This window comes from Rousettus aegyptiacus, unplaced genomic scaffold (genome assembly GCF_014176215.1).
Source record: "Rousettus aegyptiacus isolate mRouAeg1 unplaced genomic scaffold, mRouAeg1.p scaffold_m13_p_2, whole genome shotgun sequence".
Classification (NCBI taxonomy): Eukaryota; Metazoa; Chordata; class Mammalia; order Chiroptera; family Pteropodidae; genus Rousettus; species Rousettus aegyptiacus.
Genome location: NW_023416295.1, coordinates 47510796 through 47527904, shown reverse-complemented (window position 1 = coordinate 47527904; position 17109 = coordinate 47510796). Strand labels below are relative to the sequence as shown.

Here is a 17109-nt window from a genome sequence, read left to right as displayed (position 1 = left end):
ATTCTTACAGTGATTATATTAAAATTATTAACATGAACTAAGGTTACAGAAGCTTGATGCTGTACCAATCTGGAATAAAATCTATGCATAGGCTTAGCCCTATGCACATGGCTTTCTTTTTGTTTATTCCTCGAGTCTTGCTTAGCTCTTCTCAAACCTTATCCAAAAGAACTGCTCCACAGCAGGGTGTCTCAAACTCAGCAATACTGACATTTTGGGCCAGATCATTCTTTGTTGTATGGGACGGACCTGTATATTGTGGGCTGGTTAACAGCACCCTGGCTAGATGCCAGTAGCACTACCTCCACTTCTAGTTGTAACAACCAAACATGTCTCCAGACGTTGCACATGTCCTCTGGGAGGCAGAATAACCTTGGTTGAGAACCACTGCTACAGGAGTTTGAATACTCTTCCATTGTCAACACTATTTTTTATTACGTAAAGTGGACATAATACAAAATTCAAAATGAGTAAGAGTATTTGATGAGAAGCAAGCTGCCTTCCCTTCCACCCAGTCACCCAGTTCACTTCTCCAGAGGCAATTCTACCAGTTTTTTTCCCCCTTCAGTTAATTATCAGTTTGTAAACATAATTTTTTAATACAAGTGATGATATACCATATGCATTACTCAGAATCTTCCAGTTATATTTAACTCATGCCTTTATTAATACATATTAGAATACTTCAGTTCTAAACACCTTCATTCTAAACAGCTGTTTGACATTCCATAGTTTGATTTCACTGTTTAGCTCAATCCTATATTAATAGGCATTTAAGTTGTTTCCTATCTTCTACTCTTACAAGCAGTGCTGCAGTGAATATTCTTGTGTATACTCATTTTGCACATGTGGGAGTACGTACGCAAGATAGTGATGGAACTGCTGAATGAAAATGCATGGGCATGTTACATTTTAGTAGGTTTTGGACATATTTGAGACAATACAGAAATTTGAATGACTATTTTAGATGACGGAATTTGGTTAATTTTCATAGCTGCGATAATAGTATTGTGATTGTGTAAGAGAATGTCTTTATTCCTAGGAGTCACATGCTGAAGTATTTAGGATCAGAATCATGACATCTGAAAATTACATTCAAAAAGTCCAGAAAAAAAGTATGTTTGGGTGAGATATATATACATACATAAACATAGACATATCTATGTGTATAAACAAAGATAATGTGGAAAAAACTTTAATTATTGAATCTAGGTGAAAAGTATATGTAGGTGTTCAGGGTATGACTCTCTCATCCTTTCTGCATGTTTTTAAGTTTTCAAGATAAAAATTGAGAAAGAAGATATTGCAAATATATATGAAACAAAAACAATACTATGAAAAAGGAATAATCAGTGAATAAGAAAGAACTCTTAGAAATTTAAAATGAGTGTTCTAATTCAAGCAACAGAAACTTGGGGTATAAAGTTCAAGAAATTTCCCAGAACATCAAAAAGAAAATATGATAGAAAAGATAAATCAATGTGGGAAATCTGATAACCAGCTTATTTTCATTTCAGAGAGAAAAAGTAAATAGAAGGACGTTATCAAAGAATGAGAGGATAAGTCCTCAGAGTTGAAGAAATGAATCTTCAAATTAGAAGGGCTCACTGAAGGTTGAGCAAGGTTAAATCATCACCACTAACATTTATTGAGTACTTAACATCAGTCATCTCGGTTCTCATGAAAACCTTCTGAGATATTAGCCTCAAGTGAGATTATTTCACCCAAGGTCACACAGTAAAGTGGCAGAGCTAGGATTTTAGCCTAGGTAGTATAAGTCACATGGGTTCTTAACCATTATACCACTTACCTAAAAAGATCCACACATGGGCTAAATTATTAAATTACAAAACACTGAGCATAAAATAAAGATCCTAAATGCTTTCAGAGAGGAAAACATGGTAACCTGGGAAAGGAAAGGAATTTAAATACGATTAGACTTTTTGTCAGCCATACTTCATGCTAAAAGACAATGGAACAATATCTTTAAAGTTCTGATTGAAAATTATTTTGAATCCAGAATCCTGTATCCAAACTATCAGTCAAGTGTAAGAATAAAATAAAGGTGGTTTTGAAGGTCTAAGAAACCAGAAGGCTTACTTCAACACTTTCTGATAAAGTTACTTGTAGATCTATTTAAGCAGCATGAAGGCAAAATCGAAGTGCATGTACAATGTGGAGTCCAAGAAATAATAAAACTGATCTGATTCCAACAAAAAGAAATCTGAGATAGCAACTGAATTGCATGTCTAAGAAAGTAATTGGTCCAAATTACAATAGAAAATTATTAATTCCAGAAAGAAAAAGTGTACAAGAAAGTCAGAGTCCAGATATAATAAACTACAGTTGGCATGGCTGTGAGCACTAAGAACAGAAACAGTTCAAAGTGGTTGAGTATGGAGTCAGACTAGGAAAAGGTGGGATAGGAGACTCGCTTTTCATTATAAACCTTATTGTAATTGCATGTTTTAAAAAACTTACTTTTAAATAAAATTTTGTTTAATATTATATTGTACAGCAACAGAAGCTCCATATAATTGTCAAGTGAAATACAATTGTAAACCAAGGAAAATTTTCAAATAAGTTTACCTGAAGCAGACAAGTGGCACTATTAAACAGCGAGACTGTGTTCAGCCTGACTTCCACAAAGCAGAACTCACACACACACAAAAAAAACAAAGTGAAGAGCTTTCTTATAAACAAACAAACAAATAAATAAATAAAAGCGATACTCAGTCCTTTTCTTTGGAGACTGATTCTCAAAGAATTATGGTCAGTCAACCATGCAAGTTTTGGCTATCAAAAACAAATTGTCTCTACTTTTGTCATCTTGGTTCTTTGAATCAACAGACACTATGTGAAAAACCGAAGTTTAGAATTTTCATGTTATAATTTGGGGGCTTTCCATTAATACTGTGGAGAATTGTAATGCAAAAAAAAGTGTAACGCTATTTCATGAATATTTGAAGAGCTATGTTGTATAAGATGCTACAAGGAGTGCCTTATAAATGTCTCGTAAAAAAATATTTTTTGAAACCTACAGTGTTATAATGTACACAGGCTGGAAAAGGGATGAATCTTCTCTCTACTTTTCTGGACCTATCTTTATCTTAAAATCGGAAGGGGTAGAGTTAGAGTTGGATTAGGTGATCTTTGGAGCCCTTTCCAGTTCTTCAACTGTATACTCTCTCTTCCAACTTAATAAAAGCCAGTTGGAAAATGTGCTTTGGTTAGACTCTCAGTTCACCTGGACAGTTCTTTAGATTTTTGATTAATAATTTTGGCAGGTGAACCTGTGCGGAAGTCTTGGGCTGTACAGTTTGTTTGCCTGGCTCTCAGAATCCCCTTTGTGAAGGCTGTAGGGCCACCCCAGTGAGGCTTGTTTGCTGTCTGTTCCTAGAGCAGCTGCCGCTTTTCTTCCTTTATCCTTTATCAAGCAAAAGAAACTGCAGTGATGTTTGTATGTGCTTCAGATGAGGAGAATGGTCTCCAGACAGGTTATTCTCTGGGCTAAAGTGGATGGGGTGAGCACAGAGTAGCTCAGCTCAATGGGAAGAGAGGTGGAGGCAGCATCTGCCCTCTTGTTTGTTTCAACGGTGTCAATCTTGAATACAGAATTTGTTGAGTGAGAGGCGAGCAGAAGTTAAGAAATGTACTACCGCTTAGTTTGTCAGCCAGTCTGGGGACTGGAGGTGGAGAGTGGGAGGGAAGAAAGGGACATACTGCTAGTTTTTTTCTATTATTAAATCCCTTGTTATTTCATAATTACTTTGAGAGTCTTACTGCAGTGTATTTTGCATAACTGTTAACTGACCAAAGAGTATTGTTTCATGCTTAAAGGTAGGCTACAGCAAAATCACAAATATTTTAACCTTTTGACATTAATGGTCGAATTCACACAATCCTAAAGAACTATGTATTTTTACTCAAATGCACTAAGAATTAAACAGCAAACACAGAAACAGAAATCCAGCAAAAGAATAAGCAAAGATAGAAAAGTACGAGAAGGTATCTAGGAATGTACCATCACTTCAGGAAAGAAAGAAAAAAAAACAGTAAAATAAGTAATATTACAAAAGAGTTGAAACAATGAAAGAAGAGAAACAAGTGCAAAGTGAAGACAAAAGGAAGAGAGATTGCACAGTAGACTGCCATAAAGACATAGGTAATATTATTCATTCCTGTCCTTTTGCATGTGGTTTGCCTAGTCTGTTGTCTTTTATTGTATATAGCTATGTGTCTGTGCATGATAAAAATAGATACCTCCCCTTAGAAAGTCTAGCAAACGGTATATTGTAGAAAAAAAACTGGATAAATGTACATCAACTCACTAACAGTGGTTACCTGGAGAGAGGTTTTCTGGGGGGACTTCTACTTTCTCTATTATACATTTCAGTATTTTAAAAAGGTTTTTAAATAGTGCATATTACATATATGTATAAACAGAAAAGAAAAACCAAAACGCTTCTTAAAAATTTCAACAAGGAAATTGACAGCATTTTCCTTTTTCTTTTACAAATGTGGATTAGAGGTGCTACAGGAAGCATATTTCCCTTTCACCATCATCTTTGCAAGGAATGACGGAGAATAACAGGTGCAATCTTCTGGGAATTTATATAATTAGAGTTTAGCATTTTTCTCACTTCTTGGCAGCTAGGGATAGCCAGAACCTGTGACCCCTCACTCCTGGCACTATGGGGCGGTATTTGGTCTTCCTTTGTGGACAATCTTGTGAGCATGTTAGTCTCAGATTTCCAATTAGTTTCTTAAGAGCAAAAATAATATCATATCTCCTTTGAGTCTAGCATAGGCACTTAAGTCTATATTGATTGACTGATTGATCACTAAATTCTCTTGGAAACTTTTTACCTTTCTTCCTTACTCTGAATGGACTTCTTCATTCTCCAGAAGGGTATAAACAAGTGCTACTTTCCCAGGGATTGCTAAATGGTACATATCTTTATTTGAATTTCATGGGGCAAATGCATGCTTCTGCTTTAACACAACTACCCTCAGAGCAGTTTTATCAAAAAACTCAGATGCATCAGTGAGTGAGGTCTGGGACCATCCACATCCTCTTCCCTATAGGCTTCTCAGATCTTCTCTCCCTTGGCCCCTGCCAATCATTCCAGGTGAGCAACTACTCCTTCAATGAATGAGTAGGCTGTTATGCTACATGATTTCTGATTACCATCTTCCATAGTATCTTCAAGCCAAAGGGTTGAACTAGCTTGAAAAGAATACTGGCCAGACTGGACTTGAGAGCAATAACTCCCGTAGGACAATACTTTTTGGTCTTACCCTACGGCTATGTCAGCTCTGTCTGGTCCTATTCTACTCTGCTTACCCTGACAGACTGCTCAGGAGGGTGCAGCATGTTATTTGCTGAGCCCATTTGAATTAGCCCTATAGATGGCTGTAGGTCCCTGAAATCTTCAGAATTTCAACATAGGATGGGCAATCTTGTTAGAAGGGGGTGGGGCTTAAAGTTTCATTTGCATAGAAATTATATGACTGAGAAAATGTCATTAGATAAATCAAAAATGTGAGGGGCAGGAGGGTCATATACAACTAAAGCCCCTCTCCCCTGTCCCCCAGCTCCCTCTTGGCACTGCTATCGATCAAGAAAACAGGGAACAAGTAGCAAGGAGAAATCCTCTTGATTTCTTATAACTGCCTTGTGTATGGCATCATGTTCCCTCAAAAAATATGAAGCATTTACTCATTTTCACTAAGGGTACCCTTAGATTACCCAGTAACATATCCATTATTGTCTCAAATGATTGGTATAGGAAGTGACATTCTGCCAGCAAGTTGGCTAAAAGAGTGCCCTAGAAACTTTCTGCCTGAATGCGTAATCATTTGAAGCTGGACCCTTTACTCATTTACAGGGGTCTGGTCCAATCGGCTATTGAGACAGATTCCTATTTTATGTACAGACTATGTTTATGCAGGACTCCCAGTTCCTGGAAAGAACATTCATTTAACTTAAAAATGTAAATAAATAAAAGTACTCCCTCATACTAAGGTTAGACAAATTAGTGGGCAGGATTGAAAATATTCTTTTCAAATTATAAAGTAAAATGATAAGAAACGATCCTGAAATCAAATCAAAAGACTACATTTTCTGATTAAGAGGGCAAAACTGATAAGCAACGTCAGGAAGACTGAATGAAGGCAAGATGACAGCCCCACAAAAGTTGTGCAGGTCCCAGAGCACCAGCTTACTTAACAGGCCATAGAACTTGCTCTGCGTCCAGTAGAAAATACCACATTATTTCAGTTAGTTTTACAACGTGTTCATATATAACAATTTTCTTCTACAGATATGTAAACATCTTAGTCTTTATTCTATAGCCTGTTTTTAAGTATCTTGCATTATAGGTAATCCTAATGAGTATTTTAAAATCTAAACTTTGAAACAAGTAACAGAATGATGTATTACAAAACAAAATTTATTTTTAAAGAATTTCAAGTCACATTATCCCCTAGAGCATTTTCAAAATGTGAATGTGAATTACAAATGCAATATATACATTATAGAAACCGAGATAATTTAAATATCACAAACTATATACAACGTGAAAAAGTTATAAAATATAAGTCTACAATAAAATATCATTAAGTAGAAGGAGGAAGGAAAAACTAACTTCAAAAATATGAATATGAGAATTTATTTCTGATTTCTTTTATAAAAAAGATTTTAAAAGATGCTACTAACACATGATCTTTTAAAAATGAAAGTAAAAGGCCTATAAAACGATAATTAATCTCAATTAATAAAAATATTTTACTACTGAAGAATATTCGGACACAGAAACTGAAGATATTAAGAGGTTATACTTTATTTTCTGAAACCTAGTTTTGAAAAATTATTCAATTTTTTATTCAAGAATCTCGAGTACAAATTCTGAATAATGGCGGAAGTTCAAATCAGTGAGGTGCCACAATATAATTAAACTTCATTTCACAGGTAGGAAGATGGGCAGAAATGGAGTAGAGAAGTGAATCCGCAGTGGTTACTCATCTAAATGAAAGCATAATGCCTTGTGTGCCCAGGGTCACAGAATATTAGAACTGCAAGGGATCTCAGATATCAGTGGTCTAGCTCTTTATCCTATTGGTCAATATACATATATCTCATAAATTGATTTTGGAGGACACATGCTGGCAGCTTTTAATCCTTCTAATGTCAGAAGGACATAGTATGAAAACAGCCAAATCAAGGATCAGTGGATGACTATCACCTGTGCAAGTTCCCATCTGCTTCACTTCTTGCTCATCTTAGATATCCACATTCATGCTGAACTTCTTGGGGATTCCACGAAGGTGGTGCTACCTGAGTCCTCATTGTGTTTCCTTTTCCTTATCCTTCTAGTTGCAGGTGAATAAACTGTGCACTTGTTTTCCACAGGTTGGCTGACTTGAATCATGTGAACATGTATTCTATTTCAGATGTGTTCAAAATTGGGCTTAATGCCTTCTGACCTTTTGCTAGGGATTTCTAGGTGCGTGTGTGTGTGTGTGTGTGTGTGTGTGTTTTCCCCTGCACACTTCCTGAGACTCTGTGCCCCGCTAACTCTCAGGCTCCCTTGCTCCATTCAGATTGTTGGTTTCAGCTATACAGAGGACAGATTTACCTTTTTCAAATACCTTCTCCTTGGAACTGATCTGAGTTTTAAATAGGTAGGGCTTGAAATAAAATGTAGGAATACTTTTCATTCTCAGCCTCATCTGTCTTGTTTACATCAGTGGAAAACATTATTTCTCTTTATCTTTCAAGGTGACCCAAAAGCATCCAAAACTGGGTCTCTGAGAAGTATAGCATGTGTCCTCTAATGAACTTCCAAAATTCACTCTTTAAAAGTAAAAACATCAGGACTACGCAGTCATTATGAAGAATGAGCCTGAGCTAAGTGTTCTGAGATTTGATGCTTATGATGAGTGAAAAAAGTTGTAACAGTATATGATTCCATTTAGAATATTTACACACATTTGCCTGTAAAAGGATGATGCACACAGTGGTTAACTAGAGAGTGGGACTGTGGGGCGTAGACAGAGTGAGGAAGGGGACTTGCACTTTTTCATTTACTCTTTTCTGAACTGTCTGGATTTTTCGCTGAGTGTGTAATTAAACTGAATTCTTAAAAATTAAGAAACATCATACACATTCACCAAGAATCCTTATCAATCTTCACTTCATTTAAAGTCCGGGAATCTGTTACATTCCTGGTTTGACTGGTTCCATGGAGAGTTCAATTCCTTCACCAGACTTTCCTTGAATTATCAGGTTCTTTGCTGGGCATAAGCCTACCAAGATGAATAATACCTGGTTCCATGATAGGATGAAATCTGCCCCAGAATGCAGATAAGAGGAAAAGTGAATCTGGTACAAATGGGCATCGTCATCACTAGGGATACATCAGCTCTCTTACTTGACTCAGAATTGGCCTTCTGTAGGCTACATCTTTTGGCAGCACAATTGGCAGGCGTTATCATCTCATTCTTAAAAGTCAAATTTAGGATTACGACTCCAGTTAATACCGCTGAGCAGGAGGTGTCCTTGGGGAATAAGTCCCCTGAAAATACCCACTGGGGTATCCAGCATAGATTTTGCAGCTGCATATAAATCCTGTCTTGCCTGGAATCTCTGCTGAGTAATGTGGATTCTGGAATAACCAAGGGGCAGCTGGTGACTTTGAACCAAATTTTACCTTTCAACTGAATCTAGGGAAATAATTTACAAAAAAAAAAAAAAAAAAAGGCAAACGATCCAAAGTGCTATGTTGAACGCTAGATTGTGCTTTATTTTTTCCTCCCGACTTCACGTTTCCATGCACCAAAAGGTTGATGCTACAAATATCGGATGCCACGCTTACCTGACTGGCTTCTTCCATCCCACCTGGGCGCCGGGGCTCAGAGCGAACGCGCGAACCGCGGCTGGAGCCCGCCTCTCGCGGCCGGAGCCGGCTCAGCGGGCCGCGGGTTCCCTCGCCAGCCCCGGGGACAGAATCGTTTCGCCGCCGGAGCTCCCGCAGTCAGCCCCCTGCGCGCACGCGCGATCCCCTCGGGCGGTCTCAGTGCCTCCAGTCTTCGGCAAGGCTGCGACTGGACAGCTCCGGAGAGAGGGGCGGGGCGGCGAGCGAGGACTCGCGGTCACGTGACCTTCGCCAACATGGCGGCGCCCAGCGGCATCCACCTGCTCGTCCGCGGAGGTAAGCACGTGGATGACAGCACCGTGGGGTTCTTACCGTTGCCTACTAGCTGTGCATTAGGGTTCAAAAGGATACACGTTCGCGCTCAGGCATCTCGGTGCACATGAATGTACCTTCAGATACTCCGGACACGCTCACTCGCACACGATGACACATTGACACGCCGCAGGAAGAAACAACACATTTGTTTACTGCATGGCATCTATACGCAGGCACTCTTTGAGATGTTTGGGACGTTCTCTGAAGTTTTCTTCCCCTACCTCAATTGTATAATTAGCATTGCAAACTTATTTATTCTGACCGCGGAGCGACAAAACTGTGGTAACCTGAAATGCGCCTGCACACCCCGTTGCCATAGAGAAGGCAATTTGTGTTTGTTGTAATGATACAACACGTCTTTTGGGGAACTTGAAAAATGTGACAGTTTTCTTCCAGTGATTTAAGGTTAAGAAGAGAAGTTATGTCTGGGTAGTTCTCAGTAAGTGTTATCTTCGTGTGCATGGTGAGATTTTAGTAAATGTATAAATGCTTTTGCAGCTGACTTAAGAAAATATTTGTTGGATTTGAACTAGTTTCTGAATCTTTGTTGGAAAGAACTAGGAAGTTGTTTCAAGGATGGGGAAAGGGGAACTAACATAGTTTGACTACTTAGGTGTCAGGCATGTAGGAAAAACAGTCCTGTGAGGTAAATATTATTTTCATAGTCAATAGCCACCATTTATTAAGTGCCTTCTAAATACTTGATACTGTGTTAAGGACCTTACCTATGCTAGCTACCTTAAAAAACCCAAATGAGTTAGACATTATTCCATGTACGCGGGGGAGAAAAGTAAGGCAGAAAGGTTAAATAATATGACTAAGTTCACACAGATTGTAAGGGGCAAAATGGGCATGTGAACTTGAATTTGATTTTTTTTTTAAATGCTCATTCCTCTGCACTGAGTGGCATGGTCTCTTCATAGAAATGTAATTTGAATTGTGTGTCAGATTTACTGGAGATTATTAGAAAAAAAGATGTTAAAAAGGAGGAAAGGAAGAAATCTAAAAAGAAATGCTTGAAGTTTAAGCAATATAGTCACGAGAGAGAGGAAGGAAGCTGATGAAAGTAAATAAACCCTTAGACCTAAGCATTATCCTTTTGTCCTTCCACAATTCACGTGGAGGGAGCTGAGCTGTGCGAGGAGGTAGAGCAGACTACTGGCAAGTCCAGGAGAAAGTCTAAGAAAGGCACAGTTGGTGTGTGTGTGAAGTAGTTTGGCCCTTCCAGAGGGCCATGTGGCAATGTGTATCAAGATGTAAGGTATATATATACCTTTTCCCTAACAATTATGCTTTTAGGAATTTGGTATAAGAGAACAATAAGATGAACATTCAAAGATGTATGAATAAAACGAAATGTTATAATAATAATAAAAATTGGAAAATTGGACAGAATCTGAAATGTCCACTGGTAAGAAAATGGCTAAATAATGGTTCATCCATGCAATGGAATGCTATGCAGCTGTTAATAAAGATGACGTAGATGTACTGTAGATGTAAATAGTCATTAACGTATACTGAAAAGGCAGGATATAGAACAGTGTATATCACTTATGTAAAAATACATATCTTTGTTTTCTTATGTGTATGTATGCACAGAGAGCTCTAAATGATGTTTACCCAGATGTTCATAGCTGGTGTTTTAGGTGGTGAGATTGGACCGATTTTTATTTTCTATGTTTTTGATGTGTTTGAATTTCATACACTGAGCAGATAGCCTTTATATTATCCAAAGCGGTAACTTTATTTTTTTCACTTTTTTTTTTTAAATTAAAATACAAAAGGCATTAAATGTTTGACTGGGGCAAGACCCAGGGGAAAATGTCCTTTACTATGCACATACCCTGTAACAAAGCAAAATGTCTATATAATTTGTAATATAAGAAACATCTTCAAGATTTCCATGATCAGAAAACAGTAAATGGAAATTACTTATATAGACTCATTACTATAATTTAAGATGCATATAATGCTCCTAATATTTTGTTTTTTATTTTAACAAATGTAAAAAATATTTACAAATGCTTCTGTTTATTTATGACTCTAAGGCCATTGATTCTTCCACTGAGAATCTATGGTGGTTACCATAGTGATTTTTCAAAAATTTAACCTCTAGGTAGGGGAGGGGCTGTTGTACATCACAAATTAAGTACTTTAAACTTTTCTCAACTGACCTGAGATCCTTACTATCTTATATAGCTTATGTAAAAAATGTATCCTCAATTTTGCCACACTAACTTAGAATTAAATTTGGGGATGCAGTCCATGTGTGATTTGGAAAATGCTAATGTTAATAAGGAACTTCCTGTGACTTAAACTGTTTTATATTCTAGTCAGAGAATGAAAATGAATTTTTGCCATATGATATTTTTTAACAGATACCTTTCAACCATATTATAATATGGCTTGTTACTACATAGATTGAGACATACTTAATCAAATCTTGACCCTAAAGTCCCGGAAGTCAGATGTGTCCCTAAAGCCATGTCTGCTCCTAATGTTTTTCCTCTATTTGAAACAGTGCTCTATAATACGACTCCTGTCTGTCATTGAAACTATGAAATTTCAGTGCAGGGTACAAGACATGTAGACCCTCAATGATGAATACTCTGCAGTCATTTTTTAAAAAATGATATTCACTTGTATTTGTTGACATGGAATGATGTCCACAACATATATTATTTGGAAAAGCAAGTTTAATAATAGTCCTATTTTTCATAATCAAATGCTAATATCTCCATGTAGATGTCTACGTGTGTAACATACTTACTAATATATATATATATGTATGTACATATATATATTTAGAGATAGATAGAGGAAGGAGGGGAGGAGAGAGAAAATGGCATTTACTTAAATATTCGGTTTTTATGAAATGGTCTCTTTCTCCAAGTATTGGAAATCTTTGAAGATGCAGGTTAGGTGTTACATATCTTAGGCAATGTTACGTATTTGGCAAAGATGGGAGGAGAATGATATTTTTGAGTTAAAACAGCTTTTTCTAGTGGAGATTGGATTTCCTTTTAAGCTTTTGAGTATGGAGAATTTCCAACATACACAAAAGTAGAGAAAACAGTACATTAAACTCCCACATACTCATCACCTAGTTACAACAATCACCAATTTATGGCCACTTTTGTTTCATCTTTGTCCCTAGCAACTTTCCCTCCCCCAGATATAATTTCAACTGTAGATTTTTTGTTATATATATCTAAAGAAAGGGATTCTTTTTAAATTAATTTTTTTTATTTTTCAGTTACAGTTAGCATACAATATTATATTAGTTTCAGGTATACAACATGGTGATTAGACATTTATATAACTTACGAAGTGATCACCTCAATAAATCTAGTACCCATCTGATACCATACATAGTTATTACAATATTATTGACTATATCCTTTATGCTGTACTTTACATCCCCATGACTATTTGTAACTACCAATTTGGTACTTCTTAATCCCTTCCCCTTTGCACCCCCCTAACCCTCCTCCCATCTGGCAACCATCAAAATGTATCTGAGTTTGTTTCTGTTTTGTTTGTTTATTTTTATCTTTAGATTCCCATGTAAGTGAAAATCATATGGCATTTGTCTTCCTTTGTCTGACTTGTTCTACTCAGCACAATACCCTCTAGGACAATCTATGTTGTTGCAAATGGCAAGATTTCATGTTTTTCATGGCTGAGTAATATGACAGGGAGCCTTTTTTATTTTATTCATGTATTGTACTTATCAGCTCTAGAATTTCCATTTGGTTCTTTTCTTATAGTTTCCATTTCTCTGTTGAGATTTCCCAGCCGTTCACTCATTATGTCCATGTTTTCCTTTAAGTACTTGAATATACTTATTTATAATAGCTGTTGGAAAGTCCTTATCTATTAATTCTGTCATCTGGGTGATCTCAGGGTCTGTTTCTATTTTATTGATTGCTCTTTTTTTTTCTTGATTGTGGATCACATTTTTATGCTTCTTCATTTGTTATCTAATATGTAATTGTATATGTTACATAATGGATAATACCTTGTGGATATTATATTTTTTTCTTTAAAATATGTTTTAAAGAGTTTTATTCTGGCAAACAGTTAAATTACTGACAAATTTTTTTGATTCTGCCAGGCTTGGTTTTATTCTTTATTTTGTCATTAGTCCTAGAGTGTAACCCTTCCTCAGGTGCAGAGATCAGCAAATTTTTTCTGTAAAGGGCCAAATAGTAAATATCTTAGGCTTTTGTGGACCGTACAATCTCTACTGCAACTACTTGACCCTGCCAATATAGTACAAAAGCAGCACAGACAATATATAAATCAATGAGCATAGTTATGTTCCAATAAAATTTTATTTACAAAAATAGACAGTGAACCAGGTTTGGCTCACAGGTGTTTATTTGCCCACCCTTGCTCTGCCAGTGCATGGTTCTTACTCCTCAAGTGTGGTCTTTCTAAGGTCTCAGCTGAATGTCTGTGGGGCCCAATGAAGTCTGTCTACTCTGGTTGTGCTGGGACTGTGACTTCTTTCAGCGTTGCAACCAATGGAATCTCTCTACTCAGCTCTCAGCCTGCAGCTATTGTCTGTACCTCTTTTCCAGTACCCTGCGACACAAATTCCAGCTGCTTCGGCAGCCAGACGTCTGCTCTCTGCCTCCTTAACTCAGCACTGAGGTACCGTGCATGACTTGGGCTCCACCTGCAATGCCACAATTGGGATGGTTTCCTCAGGCAAAATACTGGGGCCAAACTGGGCTCATTTGTGTATTTGTTCACTCTCAAGGTTCACCATCCTGCATTGTTCAATACCCAATGCCAAAAAATAGCTCCTTCATGTTTTGTCTAGTTGTGTAGTTGTTTACAGCAAGAGGAAATTCTAGTGCCAGTTATACCAACATGGATAGAAGATTATGCCATTTTTTTAAAAACTATATGTTTATTTTCCCTTCCCACCCCACCCCCCTGCCTTAAAATTTATTTATTGAAGCAATTGGTTAGTTAATTTGCCCTGTGGAGCATTCCATATTCTGGATTCTGCTAATTATATGTCCAATGGGGTCATTTAAAAAATGTTCCTCTGATTTAGGTTAGACTTTTTTTGTCAAGAATACTTCAAAAGGTGTTGCTTTTTGTTAGTGGTTATTGGTGATTATTACCTGGCTCCTTTAACTCATTAGTAGTTAGCAAAATGATAATATTTTAATTTGATTATTCCTTCTTCATTCATTAGTTAGAAAATGTCTACAGAGAGAAATTTTCTCATCAAATATTTGATTACCCTGATTAGACCTCATCCTGGAAAGGAAAATTAAATGCTTGATTCGTTCTCTTTATTTATCAATTTTTAAAGTTCAATTGTTCCCCCTTATCTGTGGTTTCAGTTAGCCTTGGTCAGTTATGGTCTGAAATGTTAAATGGAAAATTCCAGAAATAAACAATTCATAAGTTTTAAATTAGGGGGGTGAGGGGGCGAGGTGGGGAGAGAAACCACATTCACGTAATTTTTATTATAATATGTTGTTATAATTGTTCTGTTTTATTTTTAGTTATGTTAACCTCTTATTGTGCCTAATTTATAAATTAAACTTTATCATAGGTATGTATGTATAGGGAAAAACATAGTATATATAGGGTTTGGTACTATTCATAGTTTCAGGTACCCATTGGGGGTCTTGGAACATACCCCCCACAGATAAGGGGTACTACTGTAACAAATTTATCCTCCAAAAGTGACCAATAGATTGTTTAGAATTATATAGATTTATTTTTAATTTTGTATCTACTTCTTTAATTTTCTGAAAGTATATGAAAAGTTCATGCAGTATTGAAATATAATTCTAAAACAGGACTGTAAGATTCAAGATAGAAGAGCAAAAGCTATTAATGGAAGTAGCATTTTAAAAAATGAATTTAGGGAATTCCTTTTACAACTTAGAGTAGATTATAGGGTAAAAGAGGATTGAATAAACACCAGAGCTTGTTGTAAGTTGAGTCTCATAGTATTAGTCATTCATGTTAGAGAAAGAGGCTTGGTTTTGTATCCAGTGAGATGTCAGGTCTTGTGCTAAGAATAAATATGCTTCTTATTATCCCAAGGGTGATTGTATATAAGATGAAAAGGCAACTGGGTAAAGATCTGATTTTGGATCCTCTTTCTACAACTTATCACATGAATTAAAGTAACTTAGTTTTCCACTCAATTTTGCTATGAACCTAAAACTGCTCTAAAAATTAAGTCTATTGAAAACAACTTAATCTTTCTGAATTTCACTTTCTTCATCTGTTAGAAAAAAAAGTAGGGGCTATAAAATTATCTAAGTCAATGAAAATTAAGTGAGAGAACTTATGAAAGTGCCTTGCATTAGAAATGTCACTTTCCTTTTCGCAGTTCTCCACTGGTTAAAGCAATCACAAGGCAGCCCAGATTCAGGGGAAGGAACACAGGAGTCCCTCTTGGTGAGATGTGTCAATTAATGGTGACATCATAAGGTTGTTTTCCAAATGCAGTGAGCAGGGGAGGGGAATGGACTTCCCAAATATATGCAACATTTTGTCTATATGAGCACCTTCCTGAAGGAAAATTTGCCTGGCTTTTTCATTAATTTCTCAAAGTAAGATGTGATTGAATAAAAATAGCATCTCTCTTAGAATAGCAAAGTTCTTCGATACTCCTCCCATCAAGAGGTTGTATCTGTATCCCCTCTCCTTGAATCTAGACTAATGACAGCTTCAACTGAAAGAGAATGGGGGAGGTGATGCTGTGTGACTTTCAAGGCTGTCATAAAAGGGGATGCAGCTTCTGCCTTGTTCACTGGATGAGATGCCATGTAAGAAACCCAACTACCCTGGGGCTGCCATGTAGTGAAGAAGCCAAGCCACTTGGAGAGGCTACTTGAAGGTGATCCAGTCAGGAGACCTAGTCTTTGAGCCATCCATCGCAGGCACCAGACATGCGAATGAATGAGCCTTTACATGATTCTAGCCCTCAGCCATCGAGTCATCCCCAACCTCAGGTCTTCTTGACTAAGGACACCAGAGATCTTGTTGCCTCAGACATTCATTTCTGAATTCCTGACCCAAATAATCCATGACCATCATAAAATTATTAGGTTTTTGGTTTTTTTTTTAACACTGTTATATTTTGGGTAATTTGTTACACAGCAATAGCAATTGCAACAGTATATAATACTACTATTTCAGTGGAAAACCTAAAAAGCCGCTTTTAGGCAATAAATGCAAGCAATAATAAAATGTCTCCTGCAAAACTTGGAGTCACCTCACCCAACAGTATGGCTCTTCACTAGGTATTTATAATTCTTTCATAGTTTAAATGAATTTTTATCAATCTGGAGTTATTTCTATCCTAAGTGATATTACTTAGTATCATTGCTGACATTCCACCTTTACCAGGTTTCAGGGAGAACTGAGATAGAAAGTTAACCCAAGGTCAAATTTGTTAATAGAGAAATATCCATGGAGAAAAGCAAAGTAGCAATATTAATATTGGACAGAATCGAATTGAGGGTGAAAAACATCGGTTAGAACAAAGAGGTTAATGGACCCTTTCTTTCTCTACACTCATTGTCCCCTTAATGATCTCATCAGTCCCATGACTCTAAACACCATCCATTAAGCTGTTGATTCCCATGCTAAATCCCCTAGTCAAGACCTTTCTCCTAAATTTCAGACCCATATATCCAAGTGCCTACTGAACATTGCCACTTAGCTGTCTAATAAACATCTCAAAATCAACATGTTCAAAACTCCAAAACTGGACTTTTAATCTCTTCCCTAAAATTTGCTCCACTCCAAACACTTACCTACTTTAGTTGATGGTAAGTTTGTCCTGTCAGTTTCTCTGACCATAAAC

General features: G+C 36.8%; 2 protein-coding genes across 4 annotated transcripts in view; one reads left to right on the top strand and one right to left on the bottom strand.

Annotated features, from left to right (window-relative positions):
* SLC25A12 (solute carrier family 25 member 12) overlaps positions 1-8980 on the bottom strand; it is a 144719-nt gene extending 135739 nt beyond the window's left edge. The window contains exon 1 of the mRNA XM_016123858.2: positions 8880-8980. Within this exon, the coding sequence (XP_015979344.2) occupies positions 8880-8897 (18 nt within the window). The 5' untranslated portion in view covers positions 8898-8980. The remainder of the gene's footprint in view (positions 1-8879) is intronic.
* METAP1D (methionyl aminopeptidase type 1D, mitochondrial) overlaps positions 8789-17109 on the top strand; it is a 67744-nt gene continuing 59423 nt past the window's right edge. Inside the window, exon 1 of one of the 3 annotated variants that reach the window (XM_016123861.2) lies at positions 8789-9215. In XM_016123861.2, the coding sequence (XP_015979347.2) occupies positions 8867-9215 (349 nt within the window). In that variant the 5' untranslated portion in view covers positions 8789-8866. Of the gene's footprint in view, positions 9216-13320; positions 13914-17109 lie in introns of those variants that run through there. The other 2 variants (XM_036237496.1, XM_036237497.1) reach the window with 2 other exon arrangements.